This window comes from Pelmatolapia mariae, linkage group LG2, assembly GCF_036321145.2.
Source record: "Pelmatolapia mariae isolate MD_Pm_ZW linkage group LG2, Pm_UMD_F_2, whole genome shotgun sequence".
In the NCBI taxonomy this organism is placed as follows: domain Eukaryota; kingdom Metazoa; phylum Chordata; class Actinopteri; order Cichliformes; family Cichlidae; genus Pelmatolapia; species Pelmatolapia mariae.
The window spans coordinates 5,749,282-5,775,209 of NC_086228.1; the positions used below are offsets into that span (position 1 = coordinate 5,749,282).

General features: G+C 42.6%; 1 protein-coding gene across 2 annotated transcripts in view; it reads left to right on the forward strand.

Moving 5' to 3' along the window:
* The window catches only part of nlgn3a (neuroligin 3a), a 129,276-nt gene that overhangs the window by 84,939 nt on the left and 18,409 nt on the right, over positions 1 to 25,928 (forward strand). For both annotated transcript variants that reach the window (XM_063491445.1, XM_063491453.1), the window contains one exon: positions 2,392 to 2,577. In XM_063491445.1, the coding sequence (XP_063347515.1) occupies positions 2,392 to 2,577 (186 nt within the window). The remainder of the gene's footprint in view (positions 1 to 2,391; positions 2,578 to 25,928) is intronic.

The window sequence follows — 25,928 nt, forward strand, 5'->3', positions numbered from 1 at the left end:
TTGCCAGCTTGATCAAACACTTCAGAAGCATTGAGCTTCAGTCCAGAATCCCAAGGTCCTGTGTAGGTGTGAGCTGTGAACAGAGAGTGCAATGCACATCATGGTTCATGTGCAGCCAAAGCCCACGCGGTGCTGATCAGACAGGGATCATCTGCTATATCTGGAATCTATAACCCTGTCGCTGATGCTTAAGGGGAAATTTGGAGAGCTCAAATCAGAACCAAAGTGAAGCTATACAGTGTGTTATGTGTCGTTGGAGTAAGCTTACTTTTTAGTAATTTTTTTGTAATCATAGAGGAGACTGAGGTGTTTTATAGGTCATCAACTCCAAATATGTGCAAAATGGCACATCCATACTAAAAAGTCTGCAAAAAATGTAAAAATAGCAATAGGCATGCATAAAAACAATTACTTTGCTATCTTAATTGCTTTCCAAAGAAAATACTTTCTGTCACCTTTCCAATTAAAACATAACCAGGAGCTATATTAGATGTATTTTTAAATGGTGCCTGCAGCATGTCTTGCTGTCTAAGATATTGGATTCCACCTCTACATTTTAATGACCAGTTTTATTTATGCAGAGGAATCAACACGGCTAAACAAGAAGCCACAAAAGACCGTAGCATGAAACTGTGTTTTGTTTTTCTTTTTTAAACTGTGCCAGCTGAGGATTCAGCTCTAATGATTTACATCTTGTCATTTAGCAATGCCGCATATTACAATGCCACATGGATAGTGTTTACAGTATCTTTTCAATTAGGCTAACAGTTGTACAGAGTCCGTTTTCACATGCCAGTCTCCTGACATTTCTTAACCCAACTGACATACACTTGGTGAAGTGTGAACCATTTTGCAAATGAGGGTTATTCTGGGAGAGTCACGTCTCTCCTCCCTCTCTCTCCCTCTCGCACTCGTCCATGCACCCTCGAGAAGGTTGTAAAAGCTGTTGTCCTTTAGTGATGACGGAAAGCGAGGAGGAGCCGCGAGAGAAAAAGAAAAGGAAAAGCTCTTCAATTGGAGCCCCGATTTCTCCTCTCTCCGTCTGCGTCTGTCTCTTTCACTCTCACTCTGCATGTGCCCTGCTGCTCTGTCATCCTCAGGGATGCATCTGAAGGAGACCATCTGTTGATCCATTTGTCTCCTGCTTTGCTTCCTGTGCCACTGCCTCTCTCCAATCGATGATCAGGCCCGGCCTTTCCCCTGCCCACCCTCTTTGTGTCTGCCAACAGGCCCTCAGGGCGAGGCGGGTTTGCTGTTCGGGTCGAGATAGGAGATTGTGCCCGGATTCAGACAAAGAGAAATGATAAGCAGTGGAGTACATGCTGGGTTTTTGTACATAGACTGCTCACAATGAACAAGCTAATGACCACAGAGAAAGCTACTTTCTAATCAGTGCTCATCTAAAGTGAGCATTGTTATGCTGACCTGAGTCAAAAAAATGTACCTTTTTTATGCGTTGCTCATATCAAAACCGTAATCTTCTTTCGCTTTGACAGTTTATCCTTACACAGAGGAACAGACCACGAAATAGATGTTAGGAACAATGCCGAGATGCCGAAGGACCACCGGAGGCTTCCAAACATTCACCACCAACACATTCATTGCTTGTGAAGTGTTTGGCAGCGTTGCTGCTAAAGAGAGTGGGGTGCTGGTTTCCACACATCACCCATCTGTCACCTCACATGCATGTTCACGGGTTTGACGGACACCGACTCCACCGTGGGGACTTTGGGGATTGCTTGCCTTTGATCTTCTCCCGTGACTCTCCATTAACCATCAGTCGTCAGAGCTCAGGCCCTGGAGAGCAACTGGGAAAGGGTGGCGTGTGAACACGAGCGCTGATGTAGCCAAGAGAAACTCATTGTCCAAATCTAGCAGATTACTGACATGGAAGAAAATGTACATAAATAGTGCTGGATGTAAATGTTTAGTCTGTAAGTGCGTTGGACTACAGAGCAGGAGAGAGAATGGTAATGATAGGATAAAACGCAGAACACGTGTGCAGTGTGTGTGTTCCATACTGCTTATTTTTGCAGCATTTGAAGCTTTTTTTTCCTCTTTCTCTGTCCGCAGAGTTTTCATAGATTTGCAAGGTTTTCATCACGGCTGCTCAATATTGTTGATGATGGGTGTTTACCCAGGGAGACATGGCATTGATTTCCAATAAAGTGCAGATGGCATGCGGTCACACACACTCCTATTTTACCAAGAGCCATCCAATAAGTCATGATTTCACAACCGCAGTAACCTGGTGTTGTGGTTCTTCTGACAAAACCGGGGTGGGGTGTCCGTCATTGTGGATAACCTTTAGTGGCTACCAACTTTATGCCTGGGATTCATTTGACTTGCTTTCACTGCATGGCTTTTTAATTTCTTCTTTTTGTGTTGCAGGCTTCCTCAGCACAGGTGACCAGGCAGCTAAAGGGAACTATGGGCTCTTGGACCAAATCCAGGCTTTGAGATGGATCAGTGAGAACATCGGCTTCTTCGGAGGAGATTCCAATCGCATCACAGTGTTTGGTTCTGGGATTGGAGCTTCTTGTGTCAGCCTGCTCACGCTCTCCCATCACTCTGAAGGTACAGTGGGGCAGAGGTGCCGGTGTGGTGGTGGGGCTGCGTGTGATATAGCTGTTCAGCTCGTGCCTGCTGGTGTGCAGGCTTCTTGATATTATCTAGGCATGCAGGTAGTGAGTTACAGCGAGTAATGTAATCTAGTTCACTGTGCAGCATAAGAAATGTTTTAAGATGAAACATGTTTGCATTCAAATGAATGTGATTTTCAGTCCAGAAATGGAAACTTCACGGTGGATTTCAAGCCACATGTGGGCTTTGACATATTCTGCCGGTTTGATAGTATTCTTCCCTGTACCAAAAAATAGGTGTAGTGTGACACTGGAAGCAAGACACTGTATGTCAAGGAGAGCTTTTCAAGGTAGCCATGTCATGCTAAATGGTGCACACTTGCAAGTAACCTTTTTTTTAAAAAAAAAAATCACAATGTTTAGCTGCTACTTTAATGTCACCTCATGATGATTTACTGCTCATGTTGGCCTTGTCTTTAATGCTAAATGCAACATGCAAGCTTGACTTGGACATGAAATAAACATCCCTCATACTAATCCTCCTCTAATGCATCACTAAATTCAAATAGAGCATTACAGGTAAGTAATTGCTGGAGGCCCAAATGCATAATACTGAAAGTGAAATTATTACATGTTTTTGTGCAAACATTTAAAGGCGTTACTCTAAGGAACCGCATCCTCAATTAGATTTGACATCATGGATGGATGCATGGATCTGAGGTTGCAGTTTGGGGAAGGCCTTCATAAGGACTGGCTGCAGCTCCCAAGCTGGACTGGGGGAGGTAGGATGAGGTACAAAAATGAGAATGAATTGCCTGTGGTGTAGGAAGGGTCATTTAAGGCATTATGGGTAGTTGTGGCTCAGCAAGTAGAGCGGATCGTCTACTAATTGGAAGGTCATTGCACAGTTTTGTGGCTACTCCAGTATGCATGTTGAAGTATCCTTGGGAATGATACTGAACCTTGAGTTTCCCCAGATCCATCCATTGCAATGTGAGTATTAGACAAACTATATATATAAGTACCAGTTCATTTACCATATAGTCAAAGCACTCGAAGGGGAGTGTATGAGATAAATTAATTCTTAATTGACCACAGTCGTGTGAATGCGACAGGCTCCAGTCAGCAAAGCGATGTTATATTTTTTTATATGTTATTTTCCAACTGAGAGATTTTTACATTTAGCCAGGCTCATGTAGCCTCATTGCAAACATGTTAACAAGCCACAAACATGTTGCTTTGGACACAGATGGCTGGAGGTGTAACACTGGGCTATTACTGTACATTACACGGAAGTAAACCACATCAAAGAAACCACTCTTGCAGTAGATAGAGGCCTGGTCCCAGACAGTGTTGTGGCCACAAAGCTATTAAGCGATACACCCCCATCACTACACACACCAGCTCAAACACACACACAGAAGCACACACTATTCAAGAACAGAGTGAAATCTCTCTTCTTGGATTTTTGATTAGTGGACCGACCAGGGTGAGTTTGAAAGAGGTCATTTGATCGTCTCTTCCTTGGAACCCCATTACAGTGCCAAGGATTTGTGATATGTTTTGCATTCTCCAATTTGCATTAAAGTGTTACTAATTGCCTTGATTTCCTCCGATGACTGATGACTGCTTTTGAATTGAATTTTTACCATAAATGCCTTTTTTTTATTCATACTTCATAATGCTACGCTCCATGTAGCATGTTATTATACTGCCAGAGAAACCATCTCCTCCCAGTAAATTGGATATTACCGGCTCTGTTTTTTCCCCTGAATGGAAATGTATGCCCCACTGATGGGATAAGAAAAAAGAAAAAGCCAGTAAAACTTGAGCGATCCTAGCAAATTGAAACAGGAAGCCTTCTATCACGCCAGGACTCTTGCTGTGAATGTTACCAATGGCAATCAGATTTCACACAGACTCTCTGGGAGCACAGATTGTTGTAATTATATAAAGTTTAGGACTGGAGTGGGCTGCTGGATGTGACAGGAAATACAAGTGAAGAAATGTCTTTTTGCACCTGCTTTCACAGCCTCCACTGTACACCACCCCGCCCCTCCTTCGGTCTTAAGCGTCGAAGCGAAAACTGGTAAGATGCTGTTGTTGCCAAGGCAACGTCACAAACAAGAAAGGAATCAAAGTGTCCGGGTCTACAAAGTGTTGAAAATTAAGGGTAAAAATATATAATCAAATGAATTACAGACTGTGACACAAGAACACCTGGTTTCAGGTGGCCTCTAGTAATGGACTTGTGTAATGATTTTCTATCCGTGTCAGCAGACTGTTGCATCTCTGATAGAGCCTCTTATATTTAGTTTCCTACTTTGCAGTCTGAATGGAAATTAAGTCAGAAACAACACTCACGGCGCATCACAGCTCCCGAATTTATACTCCAACTTGCTTGCATGTAAACCCTTTTCCACTAGAGAAGTAGTATTTTCATAGTAGTGGTACATGTGATATTATGGAATAAGATTTACATCCCTACATACACAAACATTTCCCTTCCTGTTCTGCTCAGATGCACGATAATGAAGCCCAGGTGAAAAAATAAAAAAGAGGAAATCAATGATGGCACACTGTACTGAAGCTCCCTGGTGTGTTGGTGTATTTAATGACAGTATTCCCACTCTTACGGTACAAAGTCTGTCATCACCGCCTGCAGTGCATAGACTTTCCATCTAACCGAGACTCTTTTCATGCCTGTTGGTGGCAGAGTGACAACTTATTTTAGATGCTCCATGCTCCTCCTGAAGCTTATTTAATAAGCTGAATTCTCCTATATCATCCTGGCCCTCTGGCCTCTCTCTTTGATTGCCTGCTCCGCTGGCCTGGCCTTGGTGGCGTTTTCGTGTGGGCGTGCCGAGGGCTCCAGTCACAGGGTACATCCATCACGGAGTTTTCCCCTCCTGGCCCGTGTGGAGGCTGGTCTGGATGGCTTCTCGCGAGGGCTAGCTTTTTTAGACCATGGTGCCTGCCCTGCCTCCTCCTACATCCAATCTCGTCCTTACTTCACCCATCTGTCTCCTTGCCTACACAGTCAGTAAAAGCATGCACGGGACATGCTCTTTTTCACCATGTGCCAGTGCGTCTCTCTCCCCTTGTCTCCCTCTCTAGGTTTCTGCTCCCTAGTCTGCAGCATGTGTGGTGTGTTGCTATTAATAAGATGGCTGCCTTGTCTGGTATGTGGCAAGCAATCTTGCTGCACATCTGAGACTTTGGAAGCAGAATGGTCATTAAAAGCGCAGTCTCTCTCGGCAGGAGAGTGTTTTTGACCAGCTTATTAAATGTAGCTCAACAGTTGTGTTCCCACTGAGGAAAATCTCTGTCCCCATCTTCTTTTTTTCCTCCATCTTCAAAAAGAAAATGGCTAAAGAAGTTCAAAAGAAAGGACATTAGCAAGTCCCATGTATTATCTATCTGGCATCGCACAGGCGCTAATTAAACATGCAGATTTGGCTTTTTCCCCTATCTGCTAATAATCGTTATGATTTCAAAATTGAGATGGCTTTTCTGTGCATGAGCAGAATACCAAGTGCCCAGTGACTCAGACATGTGCATTTGTACATATATCTCTAGAGATTCAAAGATGTGTTGCTCAATTCAAAACCCAAAGGAAATATACTATGCCATTCACACTCAGTGTCAGTGTGCATCTCATCCCTGCACATATGTCAGCACAGGCGTGTCCATTCACAGCGCACACATGAGGGAAGGGCTAGGTGTAGAGGCGCTGAAGGTCGTTCGGTTTCTTTTTTCTTTTTTTCCCTTCCTCCCTCTCTTCCAGTAAGCAATCAGGATAAAAGCTCCACTTCTAAGGAAGTGCTCCCGTTTTAATGGAATGTTCTGGACATTAAAGACAGCTAGTGAGGAGGATCCTTCATGCCAATGTCAGCTTTCATTTTTATTAAGACTTCTGGGTTATTGAGAACCATAAATACACATGTTAAATGCCTGGGTTTTATTACAGAAGTGCAAGGAGTACAAATGCATTTTAATGCAAGACACCTCCTCGCAAATACTTAAACCCCATGAACCATGAGGGCAAGGGAGCAGGTACTTTGTTTTCAGGAGAGGGCATAGGTTTGAATCTATTTAGTGGGAAGAACAGGAGAGGATTTGATTCAGTGATAGAATGTGTGATTGGATCTGGAGAAACTGAAGATCAGAGCGACAGATTGTTTTTGCTTTTTTTTAAAAAAATCTTAAATATGAACTTTATTACAGGCCACCGATGTTGTTTTAAATTTGCGAGTGTCTAGTGTTTCTAGTGTCGTTCTTTCAAAATGTGTTTTGGAAGACACTTACAGAACATAACTAGCCAGGTAGGTAAGATACAGCCACAAAGCTTCAAGAGTATAACTGAGATTCAAGCAAAGGTTGATTTTGAACATGGATTTAGCCCTTCTCGTTTCATGGGATTTGATAGATCCACAAGGTATTGTATGGCATTTACTACCATCGCGGACTGTGGCCCTGAAATCATCGCATAAACAAAACCTTTATCAATTATTTATTAATGCTGTTAAGGGGGATTCTTTAACCCAAATCCTAACAAACTAAATATGAAAGGAAAGATTAAAAGAGAGTCCAAAGGATTAAAATCAACAAGTGAAAACCAAGTAAAACAAATAGCAGGCTTGTTAGAGCAGTGAGTCATACAGTGATGGATATTACAACATAAGTATGCACTTACACAAAAGGCTAACTAAAGCATTCAGTCTGTGTTTATAGTAAGAGGTCGTGCAAAAGTAGCTGATTGTAGTGTTAACCTGCTGGCGTTAGCTTGCCAGTGATTGTAATTTAAAGAAATATTAGACTTAGCGTTCTTACACCACGACAGTGGCCACTGCTCATTCTAAAATGGGCGGGCATTGCTCAATCTGCAGCTTAAAGAAAATATCAGTACACCAGAACAAAGACAAGATGGAAGGAAGCTCATTAGCATGCACGAAATACCAGACCTAGTGTTGAAGAATGGCAGTTTCTACATGCAGGGTACAGAAATAAACACTCAAAAAGTACAAGCAGGAACCTGCAATAGGTCAAAAATACACAGCCTGACATGTACTTGTTCTTTAAAGCAGCCACACTCCAACTTCTGCGCCTCTTTACTCCCCTTTGCCTACGAGAGTATTAATTTAGCCTTCCAGTGGGCGGCTCATTGGTGTCACAACATAATAATGCGGAGGTGATAATCAGGTAACACTTATTATTCTTCAGCAAGAAGAAATCATAAAAAAAAAAACAGTAAAAACTCAGAGATGATTAACAAGGACTATATTTTTTTTTTTTTTTTTCATGTTCAGCTCTGGCTAACATATGTGATATGTTACAGTTTGAAGCCTGGTGGGTGTGTACGGGCAAGGCTGTGTGTGTGTGATCCAAGAGCTCACTGGTGTCATGGCTTGTGCGATCCTGTTAATTTATGTATTCCATACATTATAACTTTGTAGACTTTCATTCTGTTTTACACTGGACTTTGAATCTCTTTCAGCTTGAGAAGATTCAAATTTTGAAGGGCAATATAGGTGCTGATTTTGACTGATTCCAAAGCAAAAACAGGGGAGAAAATAATGATGCCATCTATTTGACCTCAAATCAATCTGCCTGTTTTAACTCAATGCTTGTGTTGGCATGTGCACCCAACCTCTGCTCTGATAAGCATTTATGATGCACCCGCAGGCTTGTAGTTGTCCTTAGAGTAAAGAACACAAACACTGTTGTTCTATGCATGCTTGGAATTGCAAGGGTGTGTTGAGCCTTGAAAACTTGTGCTCTTATTCACTGGTGCATCTTGAGATACAACACGTAATTTAAGGCTAATATATACGCTGCTTTAAATTACCCTGTCTTAGAGAGTGAAGAAGGAGGCCAACAGGCTGCATGAAGAGCACCTAAGTGTTGCAGTGAATCACTTCTTTAACTGTAATGTTGGTCTACGTCTGGCTATGACCTTTGAAAAATAACACGTGTGGGTTTTCTTTCTGAAACAAGACCCATGGGACGTTCTCCTTGCGGAATGGCCTACAGGCCTGCTAATGTCCCTGCACTGAGCTCTTGCTGTACAGATCTAGAGGTGCAATCCATCTACATTCTTGGCCCACTTCATTTGTGTGGGTTCACCCATCCTTTCCCTGTCTGGTTTAAGCAACAAATAAAGGTACCTCGCAAGAGCTGGAATTTCCCTCGGAGTCGCCGGGAAAGATAGCAGCATAACCGCATCCCTGGGATGTTATTCATACACCATGCAGCTGCCATTGTTGTGCAAATGCATCCAGCTTGAGAAAATTCAGGGACAATTGTCGAACTTGAATAGACCCCATTTCTAAGGTGTCAAAAGCATTCAGCGACTCGACACTGTAAAGTTACCTGGGTGTTTGGGGCAACAGAATGCCTCTATCTCGAGGTTTGATTTGGCTGTTTGCTGAAGGGTGTCTGTGCATTTCAGGGTGTGAAAAAGACCTATGCGAGATGAGAGAATGGGGACGCGCCTTGTCAGGTGCTGTATTCTTCCACCTCGATTGACAAGAGCGATAATTAAACCAGGGGGATGCCATCTCTGCGGAGCAAGAATGCTTGTATTTATTTATGCTGACTACTCGGCTTTGTTGTCTGCCACATACCGTCGCCTTCATTGTGTGGAAAAAGCAAACTGCTTTTAACAAGTGGTCTTTGTGACATTTTTCAGTCACTCTTTGAAGGACGGTGTCTTCAACTTTGTATAGTGAACAAAATCGCCTAATTTTTTCCTAAACAAAGACTGAGGATTACCCACCAAATAAAAGGTATTACACTCTTTTTGAATCTGAAAGAAATTGTAAATAGCCTAATTCAAGCAGCAAATTGGCTTTTTTTTCTTCCCAAGCTACGCAGAAGGAAATTGAAATCAAAGTTGTGCTTAGCAGAAGGAGAAAAAAAGGAAAAGCGACCCACTAGAGAAATGTGAGGTGGGAGGGGTGTTATGAGGGTAAAGATGAAGCCTTTGAGGTCAGATAGCCAGTTTGAGGTTAACACTCTAGAAAATAATATCCAGTCGGACTGTCCATCAGAGTGTGGCAGCTTTACCTATCCCTCGCCAGGAGAGAGCCGAGGAATGAAGAATTGACAAATGGTCCTAAAACGGAGAAGGCAGTTTATTCAAGTGCTCCAGACATCAGTCTGTCTCAGCTTGCAGCAGTTCTTTGAGCCTATAAAGCATGGAGTTATAGGTGTTAAAGAGACAAGCAGCAGGTCAGAGTAAGAAGCAGTGGATAATTGAGTACTTTAGTAAATCCATGCCTCCATCAACCAAGGTAATACCTCAGAGCATTGCATATACCTGCAGCCCAGGACCCACAACTGGTACGATAGACCTCAGCAGCTTGAGCGACACGTGGCACACACGGGCTGTCTAAGCAGCATTCTTCAAGATAATACAAGGAGACCCATCTGGTGATGTATTGCCGAGATTACTTTTGGGACCTAATCGCAGCTGATGAACGAGGTCACTACAGAATATGTCATCTGTTTATGACCTGCAGTCCCCGGTGAAGACGCTGGCGAGTCATTAGTTCAGGTAGATGTAATCTATGAATCATTCTTGATAAATCATTGTCAAGGGCGCATTCATACAGCTCCTAATAGACAGTGACAGCAGTGGTGAGGGGAATGGTGGCGCAGCTCCTCGCTGTGCCCTTACTGTTCTTTGATCCTCTTAGGCTTTGGATCAATCATACCAATAGCTGCATCATATTGCTCCCAGACTGTCTGGTCTGCTTCCTCTCTTTATTGGTCTAATGACTTGATGGAGGTTTCTTTCCGTCTGTCTGTCTGTCTGTCTATTTCCTCGCTGCACTCATCCCCACTCTAGCACCTTCATCTCCGAGGCATTTTCTCGAGCTCCTTTTCCTTGTTCTCAAAGCAGTTTCTTTCTTTCTCTGTTGCGCGCCCTCCCCCGTGTCTCTTCTCGTCTTCTCACCATGTCTCCCTCTCTCTGCCTCAGTCTTTCTCTGGCACCAGTGTAAAGCATCCATTATAGAGCGATGCATGGGTGTCTGTGTGAGTGGGAGAGAGGGACTTGGCACTCCTCCTGCCCCACCTGCAGAGGAAGCACTGACAGCTGAGCACTGGGGGCTCATCGTTCCCCCTCCTCCTCCGCCCATCTCCACATCTCTACTGACCTCCCTCCTCCTCTCACACCTTCTCCCTCGCTTTCTCTCTCTCTCTCTCTCTTTGGCCGCTGTTGTTCAACACAAACCGGCCCAATTTTTGCCGCTCACTATCTTCCCTTTACGCCATTTTCACATTTCATTATGTCCATCTAGTTTATTTCTTTTCCTCTCCTTATGTCTTCCTATTTTGTTGCCCTCTTTCCTGCTTGTTAAAATTTGTTTTTCGCACTTCCTTTTTTCTTTTTTTTTTGTTATACCCATGATTGTTTGTACTCATTCATTAGGCATTCTGCACCAGGCAAAAAAGGCCGGTGAAACGTGTTAATAAATACATGGTTGTTTCTGTGTTTGTCTGCCAGATGAACAACTACAGTGTAATTAGCTGAACTTTCCCCTTTAGCGATGACCCCGAGCACTCCGTGTTTGCTTGTTGTAGCTGACAGCTCACCTCCACGGCTAGCTGGGTCAGTCCTTCGGTGGCTGTGCATCTGTTTTCTCGGCTGAGGAAAAGAAAAGCGCTCAGTGTCTCTGCATGAATAACAGATGGATACTGTGGAGCTCCTTTTAAGGCACGCCATGCTTGAAAGCGCCATCGCGTTTCTCGTCAATTTCACGGGTTTTCATAACATGTGATTTATGTGTATACATCCTCCGCTGGTGGAAAAAGGGAGCCTTACCAGGTGTTTCCGAGTGCTTTTCGGTGATGTTTTTCAAACTCCTACATTATTTTCAAATAGGAAATGTATGATTTTACTCTCACTCCATTCTCCTCTAACTACTCCATCCATACAAAGAGAAAAATACTTGCCTGCTTCATGATTATAGGATCCAGAAACATATGCATCGTTCTGTTTACATTTACCCTACTTGGTACAGTTTGTGCTTACAGACAAGATGGTTTGAAGGGAAATTTGTTTTTTCAGCGTGCGATAAGAAGTGTCGCATAGGAAAAAACATCAGTCCAATTACTTTGCAGTTGGGCCGAGCTCGTGGGATTTTCTCGCTGAGAGCCCATCACAGTGTGATGCAGACAATGATATTCGTGTATACCATCTGGATTCCTACCAGTGACATAATGTGCTGTAATTTACACCTCAGCTCTTCACTGTGCGTGTGTGAGGCTGTGACGTGCAGTCGCAAGCTGTAGCTCCGCGTTTGAGTCGTTCAGTTCCGGGCAGTGCAAATGTATTAGCTTTAGCTGTAAAAATTTGCATAGTCTGAGCACAATAAAATCCCCAATGAGACGAACTTCAGCAAACATGCTGACAAGCACAAACCCCTACTGTAAAGGGCCAACATTGTGCAAACTGACAAAAAGACTAAATCTTTAGCTCTCAGGCCCACAAGGCTGTAATAGATTTTTTGCTTAGAGAGGTAACATAAGCTATAGATCCTTTTCAGTGGTAAAAGAGAGTGACTCACCAAATCGAATGCAACTGTTACAGAACAACATTGCCAATTTGCTATTTCACAACTTGAAGACAATTTCCCTCTCCTAAACAGGAACTTCTATCTCAGGTTACAGGGATCACCTTTGGTTTGTATTTGAACCGAGAGGTTACCTGTTACAGGTTTTAGAGACAAATGCTTTGAGAAGAAAAGTTCACTTTTTACCTTCATACCATCCACATGCTACAAATAAAGTATTATCTTAGCAACAGGTAATGGCTTCTGCATGCTTTTAACAAAGATGTGGAGCCCACCCACCAGCTGACCTCCTATACCATAATGATTGAGCAATTATAATAATATAATTCGGTGCACTCTACAAATTGCTCCCTTCGTGCCACAGATATAGGACTTCAAAACGGAGGAGAACCCGATTTAGTTTTTTGCCCTTTGCCACAACTGCCTCAAATAAAATAGTATGCTGAAGTTCACTGCAGTATCTTTGTGCTCATGTAATTCACCGGTGTGTGATGTAAAGTTATCGATGTGCATGTTGCCCTGTATCTATACGTCTACACTGTATGCTCCTGGCTCCTCTATCTCATCTTTCTGGGAGACAGAACATGCACAGATTGTCAATACAAATGTCTCATCCTGGGACAATGGGTCTATCTTTTTACTAAATCTATGGCTGTGTGAAAAGGAAGAAAAATAATAATCAGCTCTGGGTTTACCCCTGGAAATTTGTGTACTGATACATAGAAATCTCACAATCTTTGCACATGATTTATCAATACACAACATTTGCAGCATCGACAGTATAACCAGGTTAGAACACTGCAGCTACAATTCAATGGATAGAAGGAAAAGGCTCTCCTGAGCCACGTTAAACTGCTCATGTGTAGAATTTGAAAACTTCTGACTTTAGCAACCATCAAACATGTAACTGTTTTTATATTTGGGGGATATATTGGGGGTTTAGGACCTGTGTGAAAAGTTTTACAGTCTTTAAGTAGTCTTTAGTTCTGCAAGCTTCATGAAGGATATTCTAAAGCTCTTGTTTGGATGATGCCTTTTGTTACATTCTCTGTAAAGATGATCCCACACACCACTTCAATATTTTTTTCCTATTTTTTTAAGGCCTTGACTTTCAGATGTTGTAGATAGTTTTTCAGACCTACCACTTCTCCTGTTGCCCTCTATTTGTCTGGTTTCCTCACATTTTTAAGGACATGCTGCACACCATGCTGAGATATGCCAGGTTTTTGGATACTAGCTCTTTGGAAATCACCTTGTTGGTTCAAAAAGTACAATTTTATGCCTGTCAAACTGTGTTATCTTTGACATTTTTTAGAGATTCGACTAAAGAAATGGGAACAAATTATGTGTTTTTGCAACAAGGTGGTAAGAAATTGCCTTAGGGTTCTTGTTGTGTATAGACACAACACTGGTTCATCCCTTGAGTTAAAAGGGGTCTTTTTATGCTTGAATGATTCATAGGTCAGTGTTAAGTGTGTAGTAAGGGAATTCCCAGTGAAAAAACACTCCTCACCTGAGTATTGCTTTTGAACACAGCATTAACCCTGACTCGTCCTCTAGCTCTCTGATCAGAGCTTGATTACAAGGGGCACCTGTAGTCCACTGTTAAGTCTCTCTTTGCTTTTTGGTCTCATTCTGCTTGTAGGTATTTAGAAAATGCATTCAATGTGTTAAACTAACTGTTAAAACATGTGTAGTAACTCTCTTTCTGTTATAGTCTTCCTGATCCTAATGTTTGTGGACTAGCTTTGTTATCTCCTTTGGTGGCTCTTTGGCTGCCCAGAGCCTGACAGTGGTGAAAAGGATCACAGCATTAAATCTCTAGTTTGGACTACAGTAAGGCAGATAACAGCCAATTTTCTCCTTTGCAGCGATCTCCCCTGCTACTCTGTTGTCTCTTGTATGTTAGCTTGATTGCATATTTCAATATATTAACCACAGAAGTGTTTTGTATTTGAACTGAGTTGCCTCATTTGGTTTATTAGGTTTCTGTAGAGTTAATATTCATCTGTTTTTGCTTAGTTTTACCTTTCAGTCAGCTTTTGCAGTTAGCCTTTGGTGAGGTCCCCTCCCAAGACTTGTGCCTGTGAGTAAAAGCACTGGGGCACAAATACAAAGAATACGATTTCAGTTTGCAGTGAAGCACATCTGTTCAGTAGTCAGTTGCACCCCTGGGCACTCCTCAGTGTAAATTGCCTCCCCAAAGTAGCTGTATTAATTGGCTTGTTTTGCTGGGCTGATATTTTAACTATTTTAGTATTGTGATTGTAGCTCTTGTGTTTTTTTTTAATGTTTAAGATAACACTTTATTATCCATCTATTTTCTTCCACTTGTCCAATTTAGGCAGCGCTGGCACAAATCCCAGCTACTATCAGGTGAGAGGCAGTTACACCCTGGACAGGTTGTCAGTGTATTGCAGGGCTAGTAAAGAGAGACAAAACCAATCGCAACTATGGGCAATATAGAATCTCCAGTTAACCTAACCCCACTACTTGCATGTCTTTAGACACAAAGAGAACACACAAACACAGAAAACACATAGAAAGCCATTGGCTAGATGAAGGATTGCAACCCAGAATCTTTGTGCTGTAAGGCAAAGGTGCTAACCACCGCACTATCACACTACCCACTTATACTTCTAATTCTATGGGTTTTATTGGGCTTTTGTTTGCTGCAGATCCAGTCTTATTTTTGATTAATTGACTTAATAATCAAATAAACTATTGAAATTAACCTGTCACATCGAGGCCTTGCCACTACCAAGTAATATGATTAGATTAAGATTTCCAAGGTGGCTGGTCTACTTCCTTATAATTCTCTTGTAACTACCTCCTGCCAGTGGCTTCACAAACAAACAAAAAACAAACAAACACAAAAACATTCACCTGAAAATACTCAGATATAAGGGCTGGTCTGAAAATCAGTGAAATGAAGTGAAAAAGCATTCAGTGTCCAAAGGAAAAATTTGAAAGACATCCAGAAAGCCTGGAGCACTATAGCTCAAGACCACTTTGAAAGCACAAAAATTAAATGAGCCATAGCTCAAGACTTTTGCACAGTAATGTGTACTAATGTGAAAAATTTCCACACATAGAGTTTTTATATTTCATATCATTGCACCGGTTCATGGATTTGTTTTGATCCAATAGTTTTGAGTTTAAAAAAAAGAGAAATGTTTATACAATAACAAGAAAACAGGTGTTGCCTCAACTGGATTATGCCTCCTCGAGTGTTTTTCAAAGCTCGAGGTTGTGGTGGATCGGGAACCAGTGAGCCTCCAGTTCATTAAATTAAAAACAAGAACAGCGATGTACGAGTCAAAGCGAACTCGCGCAAAATCCAACAAAGGTAACAAAGTCAGATTAAATAAAACACTAAAAGGAACCCTTACGCCTCAGAGCTGTTCGTGATGTGGTGTTTAATATTCAACAGAGTGGCAGAAGTAACCGTGTGAACAACGACTAGAAAAGAAATTGCACTGAACTCCCATTTTCTCACCCACAGTAAGCGCACCTGGCTAATTGCTTCAAAATCTAAGCAGACTTTTAGAATCCTGACACTTCCTGCCCAAGCTTTGATGCAGTTGCACATTCAAAACAGCACTTCATTTAAGCATGCCAGCAGGCTTTGACAGCTAAAGTGACTGCTCAACAAAGCAAACAAGAATACCTGCAAAGTAAATCTTAACCGTGTATCATTTTGAAGGTGACCCAGGCTTTCAGTACATAATCAAGCCTTTGACAGACTGAACATTTAAGTAAAACAAATAGTGTTTTTTTGTTAGCCAAACATAATGCTGCATCATATTTTATAATATGAAAAATAGGCGTCACCCCTGAATCATTTCTCCTTGTTTAAGTGAAGGCTGTTTGGAGAGCGCGCATCCTCTGCAGTGGTTCGGATGTTGACAAACCCATATGGCGTGCCACTAATCTTGATCGATGCCCACCACTGTGAACACTGCTCACACTGTAGAGGATAATGAAATGTAACAGTGCAACATTTCACAAAAATCATCCCTGTGATCGGTTTATTATCTGATATGAAATGCTTCATAGCTTCGGACATTTTCCAGCCAGAAAAATAACACAAAGTCGGTGTTTGGTTTCCAAATACGGAGCAGGACGGAGTGCTCGTAAAAAGGTCTGAGCTCGCTCGCCCAATGTGCTATTCTTAGGGTTCCCCTTAGAGCCACTATCTAATTGCAGCCCGAGTTGTCCTATCGGTGAAGCTATCCTCGACATAGACTTTATAGGAGGATTGTGAGTGACTGAGAGTCCCTGACTGAATGTCTGTGGCTGTTCTCCTGCATGTCACGGGACTCCTGTTCATCGGTGAGGGCTTCATTAGCTGAAGATGGGAGGTGGCAGCAGAGAGAGAACAGCTGTTTAGCTAACCGCTTGCATTGTTAGCCAGCCTTCTCCGTATGCCTAACTGCCTAAATCCGTCCCCTAGCTGCTAATAGAATGCTCATTAGGAGGAGGAGAGGGAGACTCTATATGAAACAGAGTCACTTTACTACAGTCCTACCAGCTTTTGCTACTCCTCCTCTCCCTCTGGTCTCTATTAAAGAGATGTACAAAATAATCCTTCCCGGCGTAGATCAACTATTATTCCAACTCGCTTTGCCCCCCTCTCTCTCTCCGACCCAAGCCCACAGGGAAAATGTTTGGAGCACGGGCACCTGCGCTTTCTCTGGAGACAGCCACCAGCATCTACGATGCCAGAAAAATGCTCCTCACTAGATAAAGAAAGATACAAGATTTCAAAATCTCAGAGGACAGGCAGATGATACCTTCTGCAGAGAAAAGTGGGCAGTTTGGTGTGTCTGTGTTTTTTGTTTTTTCCAACCCCCCCCCCCCCCCCCCCCCCCCCCCCAAAAAAAGTAGTACGGTGTTAAATTATTCAAAGACTGTAGATTGTATTGCTGTAATTTGTCAGAGACCCAAACGCACAAGTCTATTTCTCTGTGTCAAAACTGATGAAGCTGGCAAGGAGGATGGAAAGCTGTGACATCAGAGATGGCACTGTGAATATCTGATGGCATTCATTGGAACTGCTACAGATCAGAGCCAAAAACACTGCACCCACTCTTACAGCCAAAACACATCCCTGGCTAAAAAAGACTGGCTCATGTTTGATTAAAATTCAAACAGGAAAACATGTTACCATGGAAGTACTTCATTGAATTAACACAAGCCAGTCAGTAACAGTTTCCATGCAGAAATGCAGACAAACAAAGTGCACAGCTTCATGGTGAGAGGCTGACAGGAATCAGTGTGTGGTAGAACAGATATGCTCCCAGCTATTTACAGTAAATGACAGCAAGTGCAGACTCTGTTGTCACTTTGAAATCTCAGGAAGTGTACACAGAATAAGTAATTCTTTCCCCGGCGAGTAATAAAACCATGTTGGACAAACATAAGACAATCGCTGACATGAGACAATTAAAGTGCAAAAAGTTGAGAATAAAACAAAGTATGTGCACTTATGAATCTTAAGTATTTTAAAGTTTGAGAACACAGCATTTTTCATTAATTCACTTAAGTACATTCATCTGTCAGATTTGCTAAATGCAAATATATCTGTGTAGCCCTTTAGTCTTAAACCGAGCACATCTATCAAAGTGATAAACATTCAGTATGTGCGATATTCTACAAATACACACTGTGATCAGGAGTTTTATTCATACTGCCTTTATAGCACTTAAAAACGAAGTAATTTAAATCTAATTTAGTAAACATGAAACACTACTGCTTGCTGTTTCAACCAAAAAAAAAAAAAAAAAACTCCAGCTCCAATTAATGCATTTTAACAGTCAGCAGATGGTGTTTGCTCAGTGGCCGTTGTCATTTTATCCAAGGATCCATGGATAGACCATGTAATTTGCTGAAGAGTGTCAAACAAATAGTTGGTGGATCTTAAATAAATTATTGTGAAAAACAAACATGTTTTGATAAATATAGTAATATAATATAGAGACTTATATACTTATACATTTCTGGTCAAAAGAACACACCTCCATATATGTATTGTATTCATACAGATATATATACATGTTCATCTGGACTCTGACCAACCTCTGCATTAGCTATACCTGTTTAACTGCTCATTAATATGAATATGTCTAATCAGCCAATCACAAAGCAGCAACTCAATGCTTTTAGGCATGTCGATATGGTTGAGATGACCTGCTGAAGTTCAAACCGGGCATGAGAATGATGAAGAAAAGTGATTTAAGTGACTTTGAATGTGGCATGGTTGTTGGTCTGAGTATTTCAGAAACTGCTGAGCTATTGGGATTTTCCCAGACAACCATCTGCAGGGTTTAGAGAGACTGGCCTAAAAAAGAGAAAATATCCAGTGAGCGGCAGTTTTCTGGATGAAAATACATTGTTGAGGTCAGAGGAGAATGGTAAGACTGCTTCAAGCACATAGGAAGGCAACTGTAACTCAACCAATTGTTACAACAAAGGTATGCAAAAGAGCATCTCTGAATGCACAGCATGTCAGACCTTCAAGCAGATGGATTACTGCAGCAGAAGACCACACCGGGTGTCACTCCTTTGGTATTGTTGATGTTTATCGAATAAAGCTTCACATCACAAAGCTAAAATGATCTTAAACTGGTTTCTTGAACATTACAATGGCTTACTCTCTTGTCTGAAATTATGATAGTCATAGCAGGAAAAGCACAGATGCTACTAAAAATGAAAACTGTCTAAGAATCCAAATAAGTTGTCACGGTGAGACATTATGAACAGAAATGTGCACAGAAAATTCAGCCTACAGTGATTTATTACTGCCTTCCATGAAAAATCCTGTTGGAATAACATGTTATTACTATATAATCCATATTCTTACTATCTAGCAAGGGAATCCTCAGGGAATCCATGTTCGTAAGCCTTTAGCTAGTTAAACCCCATCGATTCTGACCAATCAGCACAAGTGTTAGGTAGTGTGAGAGTTGTTGTTCAAAACCAACAATGGTGGCTTCTCAAGCGATAGCATAGATGCTACTGTAGCATCTGTTATATCAAACTGTTTTTAGTGAAAAAATAAAATTAAGGCTTTTTTTGCCCAATAAAAAAGTTGTTTTCCTTGTTGTATATCTAGCTGGATAATATTGATTATTTGGGGAAGGTATGAAGAAATAACTATGCTGACACTCGTGCATAAAGCTGCAAGTGCAAGGATTCACACTGCTAGAGAACCACGTAACCTGTTGATGAGCGACATCACTCGATGCACATTCATTTGCATTGACCATATATAGTTGAATGTGGGTGTTTAGATGATGGGATATGGAGCTCATCCACCCTATTTCCAGGTGGACTGCGATTTATAACGGGTACACTGACTGCAGGTGTGCGTACATTTTCCTTTGTGTGCATGCACACTTTTAGCATCAAACCTACGCACTGATTTATAAACGAGGCACCAGACCCGCTTGTCATTTCTTTAGGTGGTGATGAAAGCTGACAATGACACATTCTATAGTAATGGCAATAGGCTTACCAATGCCACTCTGAATGTGCGCTGGAAAAGAATGTCTGTGGGTGCGATATGTGTCAAGTGTTGTGACGTTAGTTGCTGTTGAATATGTGTTTGCTTGACATTGAGAAAGTGAAGCATGCCAGTATGCGGCCTAACTGATAGACTAGCACACTCTGTCTCACTCACACACACCCGTGCGCACTCATAACTCATCTCTGCAGACTCGCATCAGTACTGCACAAACATGCACAAAAAGTGAGGTGGACATTTTTAGCACACAGCTCATACACACAGTCTGGTTTTGGCAGGTCAAACCCGTGGGACTGACTGTCATTAAAGGTTGTCCTGTGTAAATACTGCACCCCCCTCCCCCAATCTCTGTGCTCAACTCACCTCACCACAGCTACACACACATACACACACTCCATGTGTTCATGTAAGACCACATACTTTCCCTCTCCGGGCGGATTCATGTGGCTACAGCTGTGTGCCTGATGGCACTGGCAGCAAGAGGCACAACAGAGAGGAGAGAATACAGGGGAGGATATGAAAACTGAAAAGCATTTTAGCACCAAGAAAGAGGACAAAAACACGACAAAGATAACCGCGCATGCTCTCACATGACCATTATATTTTCTTTTTCTTTTTTGTTTGTTATCCTCTCTCGTCTCCTCTTGCCACGGACCGCTTTGACTGTGAAAGACTGATAATCTGAAGCGTGATCGCCGAGGTGGAACGGCAACTATTGAATGCCTTTCCTACCTCGGCGAGGCGGGCACACGGCGGCATGACAAAAGTTAACCAGAATGCAGGTGTATGTATATGCTGTATATGCATACAACATAAGCGAAGAGAGTGACGCCTGTGTGTACGGGCTTTCTCACACACGCACACACACATAAAAAAGAGGAGTGAATGAAGTGACCAGGGAAGAGACTCACAGCTTTTTGCCCTTGTGCCGAGACCTCGGCCTGTCACTCTGTGTTTTACTCCCTGCAGCCCGACTCCACTGTAAACAGCCACCAGAATATTTGGTATTGAGGTGGTGAAGAAATTGCCCACCACTTCCCATTTGGCCTTTTCAGAGTTTGACAGAGAAGACTGGAGGTAAAAATACTCTGCTTTCTCCCCTGCCAAAATTGAAAATGGTTGGAGTGCTGCTCTGAAAGGGGAATGTATATAGTCCTTGTTATTAGACCGTCCCGGACTGAAATGAGGTTGACTCCATGCCAGACATTGAGATGTTTTCTGTCATTCGTCCCCCCCCCCCCCTTCATCTGAAATTCAATATGATACATTAGTGTTCCAAATGGAGGCAGCGCAATAGATATTAATTACTTGTCCATTACAGTTTGTGACACTATCAATCTGTTATCAGCTGGCTCCACCAATGACTGAAATTAACTGTCACATTTCAATATCAGGAAAGTCATCTCCATGCTTTATTGCCTCCATTACAATGTTCAGTTCTTAAATGGTATCCTTAAGAGATCAGAAAGTAACCAGGATTTTTTGGCGAGCACCGACACAGAAGGTGTGTGTGTGAGTGTGTCGCTGTGTTTGTCTTTTGCAAACTTTGTAAATATCAAAGTAAATGTCGGCACCAGTATCGAACAACGAATACAAGGAGCACGAATGCGCTGCGGTCGTGGGGAAATAATGGGAGCGCTGCCATATCATGATCTCCACAAGTTCATGTATATTTGATAGGGTCTACCAGATGTGGCCTTGGATATGTATCAGCAAGCAATCTCTCTCACTCAGCTCGCAGAAATTAGATTTCATCTCAGGCTCCAAAATCTAATACACAGGCTTATATTTACTCACAGTTGCAGAGCATCATAACCGAATATGTCCTCACAGAGAGGTGGCAGAGCTGCACAAAATACAGTTAAATGAAAATACTTATAGTAAATTATTCCAAGTGCCAGCGATGCTGCTTAGCTGTCGACTAGCCGAGAAAATAAAACTGCCCAAATGAAGAAACAAACTTATTTAAGGTTTTTTATAGCTTCAGTAAAAAAATCAAATAGTTCAAGCACTGGTCTGACAAATCTGCATTAGTTGGAAAGCCGTTTCAGTTGGAAATCTCAGGTATGTTGCGATCTCAAACTGCTGAGAAATTACATTTTCCAAATCGCAAATCACACTGCAATCATTTCAAAGCCTTCTTACCCAAGCTTTTGGAGCAAGTGCGTATTCGAGATGAAATGGTTGCATGAGTCACCCGATACATTAAGATGCTTGTGTCTTCCTCACAATGAATGCAAAGTCACAGTTAGCATGCTGAGTGCTATTTCCTATGCAGAGAGCCTCTGCCTTGCCTTGAATACTCTCCGGGGACAGTAGCACACACTGAGGAACTTTAAGAGTCTTATCACCCCCCACACACACACACATTCACACACACCCCTATCCTCCTGTTATCCTCCCATGACCTCCCTCTTCTTCCCCGTCCTCTGTTCTTTGTCTGTGACACAATGAGAATAGATGTCGGCGGCTCGGTTCATCCATACGTCGGTCTGTTTGTCTTGCTGCGATATATTTTTCAGTTTGGACTGCAGATAAATGTGTAGTCAGCACGTGTTTTATTCTCAGAGAGAGGGGGTGAAAAAAAACAAGGCATTTCAGATTGATGAACACTTTGGTCAACACATTTTTAATCTCTATTACTAAAGTCAACATCTCAGCAACTCTGTGTATTTTTCTAATCAAAATAAAAACATTTGAATGGATTGATCGAGATTAGTTTTGCAGAGGATCGATGCTCAGTCGCTGGTTGCTGAGTTCAGATAGGCTGCACAAATAGCTCTTAATTGTTGGGATTTCCAGTTGACTTGATTTGTTTGAGTAGATTTTTCTGGGAGCCGCTGCTGCCGATGGAACTTTTCCAAACCATTTTTACAGCAGAACATGTCATAACCCAATTGTCTCAACGTCCACTTACAGTAAGTGGCCGTGGTGGCTAAAGAGTCTGCCACGGTAATTGACTCAATGGGAATTTACAGTATGAAGCATGAGGCAGGGAAGGCAGGCACAGTGCTCTCCAGGGATAGGTTGTTGTCACACTGTTGCTATCTCTTCACTGCACACAGTAGGCAGGCTACTGATGGGCACACATGGCAGTGTGTGTGTGTGTGTGTGTGTGTGTGTGTGTGTGTGTGTGTGTGTGTGTGTGTGTGTGTGTGTGTGTGTGTGTGTGTGTGTGTGTGTGTGTGTGTGAACAAACCCAGCTGCCCTCTTCAGAGCAGGTAATTCCACATTCAGGTGCTGAGATCAGGTCCCATCCCAGACTCAGCGTCGCTCTCTATCTTTAATGTGTGCACAAGAATGAGGTTGAGGAGAAGGAGACGCATATCCCTCCCATATTTGGCCGCTGTTTGCATGGAGTGCCGCCTTGAATTAAACAAAGCTTTTGTGGCTTCTGGCTGCAGGGCTACTGGCACGACGGGCAGAGCAGGGAACAGTGGTGTCAGACGTTGCGAGAGAGGAACACAGAGTGACATAGGCACAGCTAGAAGAATATGTTTACCCTGTTGGAACCCGTGCCCGCCCTGGCACGTTCATGCATGGTACAATAGTTAATCAGCTCAGATTCTGCTGCTGGTGTGAGCACTGACCCTTAAAGGCATCTGTAATGGAGGGAGTCTTTCTAATAGGAAGAGCACTATAATTTCGAGAGTGGAGCAGGAATTACAGCACATCCAGGGGAGTTTTTTTTCCAGTATGTCCTCTGGTTCTGGTTCATTTATGCTGTTTTAGATTAAAAGAGTTGTTGATGTTCTTGGTCAGAGAAAAAAGGTTGCTGCCTACGAGGTGGTCCGCGTGCAGTTTTTAATGAGTTTCCTGAATTGTTGAATGTACCCATGTGTGTGTGTATGTGTGTGCATTAGTATTTATGTGGGTGTTTTGCATAGTGTATATATAATAAACATCGCCTTTAGGTATTTTCTATGTAAGCCGGAGTAGGATTGGACTTCCCTGGAAAGACAAATGATGCTTTGAGGACTCACATGTGCATGCTTGGCCATCAGCTCTGTGCGCATGAACGCCACGCACATTGTTTACCTTTGTTTGTAAGCTACAATCAGATCAGGGACGTCGTCTATTCGAAACAAGACTCAAAGGCTTGCAGGCAAGCAATCTGCTGTTTTGGAAGTCTGTGAAAAGGAACAGTAAGCTTCCACCCACCAACTGCTTTTAGCTGGGTTGTGCGTATCCATCTCAGTTTCACCTAACATACCCCGACAGCTCACAGCTAATTTTTTCTTTTTTTTTCCGTAAGACTTTGACCGGGGCTCTCTTTCTCTCTCCCTGTCACTCTTCCTTTACTTCTCTGCCTCCCCCAGGGGGGTTGTACACCCCTTGTGATAATTTGTCTGTCACAAATGCAACTGCGCCCTCTCCGTGGCTTTCCTTGGCCCAAAAATGAGTTTCAGCCGTCCCATCTGGCTGTCATTGGCAAGATGTCGCCAAGAATAGAAGCTTCCCATCCTTTCACATTTCATGGCTGAATTGTCGTATTTGTGTGTGACTTATATCTTTGACCCACCCATGCTAGACATATTTTACATCTGATTTGTACTTATGGAGCCTAGCTTCCTTGAAGTCAGTGCTCGCTTTGTTTCCAGCTGTCACTGCTGGCTGCATATGTAAAAATGAACCAAGCTTTGGGGCTGCTATACAATGCAGATGGGGTGTAAAATATGGTGCATATATTTAGAAACAACAGGAGTCAGATGTTTTTTACTGGCGCTACGCAGCAGCCACTTGCACAATTCTCTCGTGAAAAACCGGTTTCCGTGGGAGCTAAAAGCACTAATCATTTCCTCTCAGCACACTGATCTGAAATCTATTTGTGGAAGCAGTAGGAGAGAAGAGAGAGGAAATCAGAAAACATCTTTAACAACTTGTCTCATCTAATGAGATTAGCAGAGCCGCTTACACAGTCATGACATGGAGATACACATAGATAACCCTGTAATAACTCATTATTCTTCACATTTCCACATCGACGCCTTGTCAAGGCTCGCTGACAGTGCACGTTGTTGTGTGTACACAGCTATCAGGCCAATCTTAGCACTGCAGCAGTGAGGAGTGAGCGTGGCGAAAAATCGCCTAAAAACAGCCACTGCACAAAGCGAGCTAGCATTAGAAGGACAGAGAGATAGCTTTCTCTGCTTTTCAGAGGCTGCAGCATTAGTGACACATGCATGAGTGCAAATGGAAAAAAGAAAAAATCACAGCGCCGGCTCTCTGTCTCTCTTGGTGTAGCAGAGTGTCTGAGAGGGGAAAGAAGTAATGAAATCAGTTCGATGTGTATGCATGCATACGGTAGGTGAGCAGTGCTGGGAATGCACAGGTAGCATCCAAACAGGAAGCAGCTGAACGAGCAAGTGCATGAAAAGGGCAGATTGTTTAAGTATGCATAAAGTCAATAATAAAAACTGTGGAATGATCGCCTCCTTTCTAAACTGAAACTCTCTGTGTCGCATAGAAAGATCTCCATTCATGTTTTATACATATTCTATTTCTTGCATAGCGAATCCCAGATCTAAAAAAAACAAGCCTGCATGCACCCTTTGATTTTTTTTTTCATCCATCAAACACGTTTCCACGTGCTTTTCTGGCTTCTAGCAACCACGGTAGAGAGCTTTAAAGCTCTTCTAACCTTCGTTTAAGTGTTACAAATGCTGTTATCATCCAGTAGTAAATGTAGTAAGTGTTGTGGGTACCTTTGTATTTGTATTTCTCTCTCTGTGAGTGGACATCATAACTGGATCACGTATGATGCTCGAGTAAATGGCAGCGTCATCCTGCTGAAAATGTCAGATCCAATTTGTCACGTCGGGCGGTGCACCGCAGAAGCAACAAAAAGTTCAGACAATCACAAAGATGTATGCAGAGTAATCTGCTTTATTCTGAATGACAACGCACACTAATCTGGAATGTCCTGGTGTAGTAAACTCCGCCCACACCGATCCTCGGCTAAATTAAATTCTGAGAATTAGTCCACAAATACTGTTTGACTCAGGTGTGGCGTGCACGCCATGTGATTAGCAGCCAGATTGATGAGTTCAAGGAGGAGCCGTGGCCCTGTTGTGCTGTCCGTGCAGACAGGGGGGAGGTCAGCGTGTGTGATGATGAGGCCTGGAGTGTGAGGTATTGACCAGTGGATGTCGTGTCGTGATTAGTAGGAGATATCACACTCACTGGGCTCAGATGCACATCGATCCTTAAACCTAGGTACAGCCTGTCAGCGGGGTC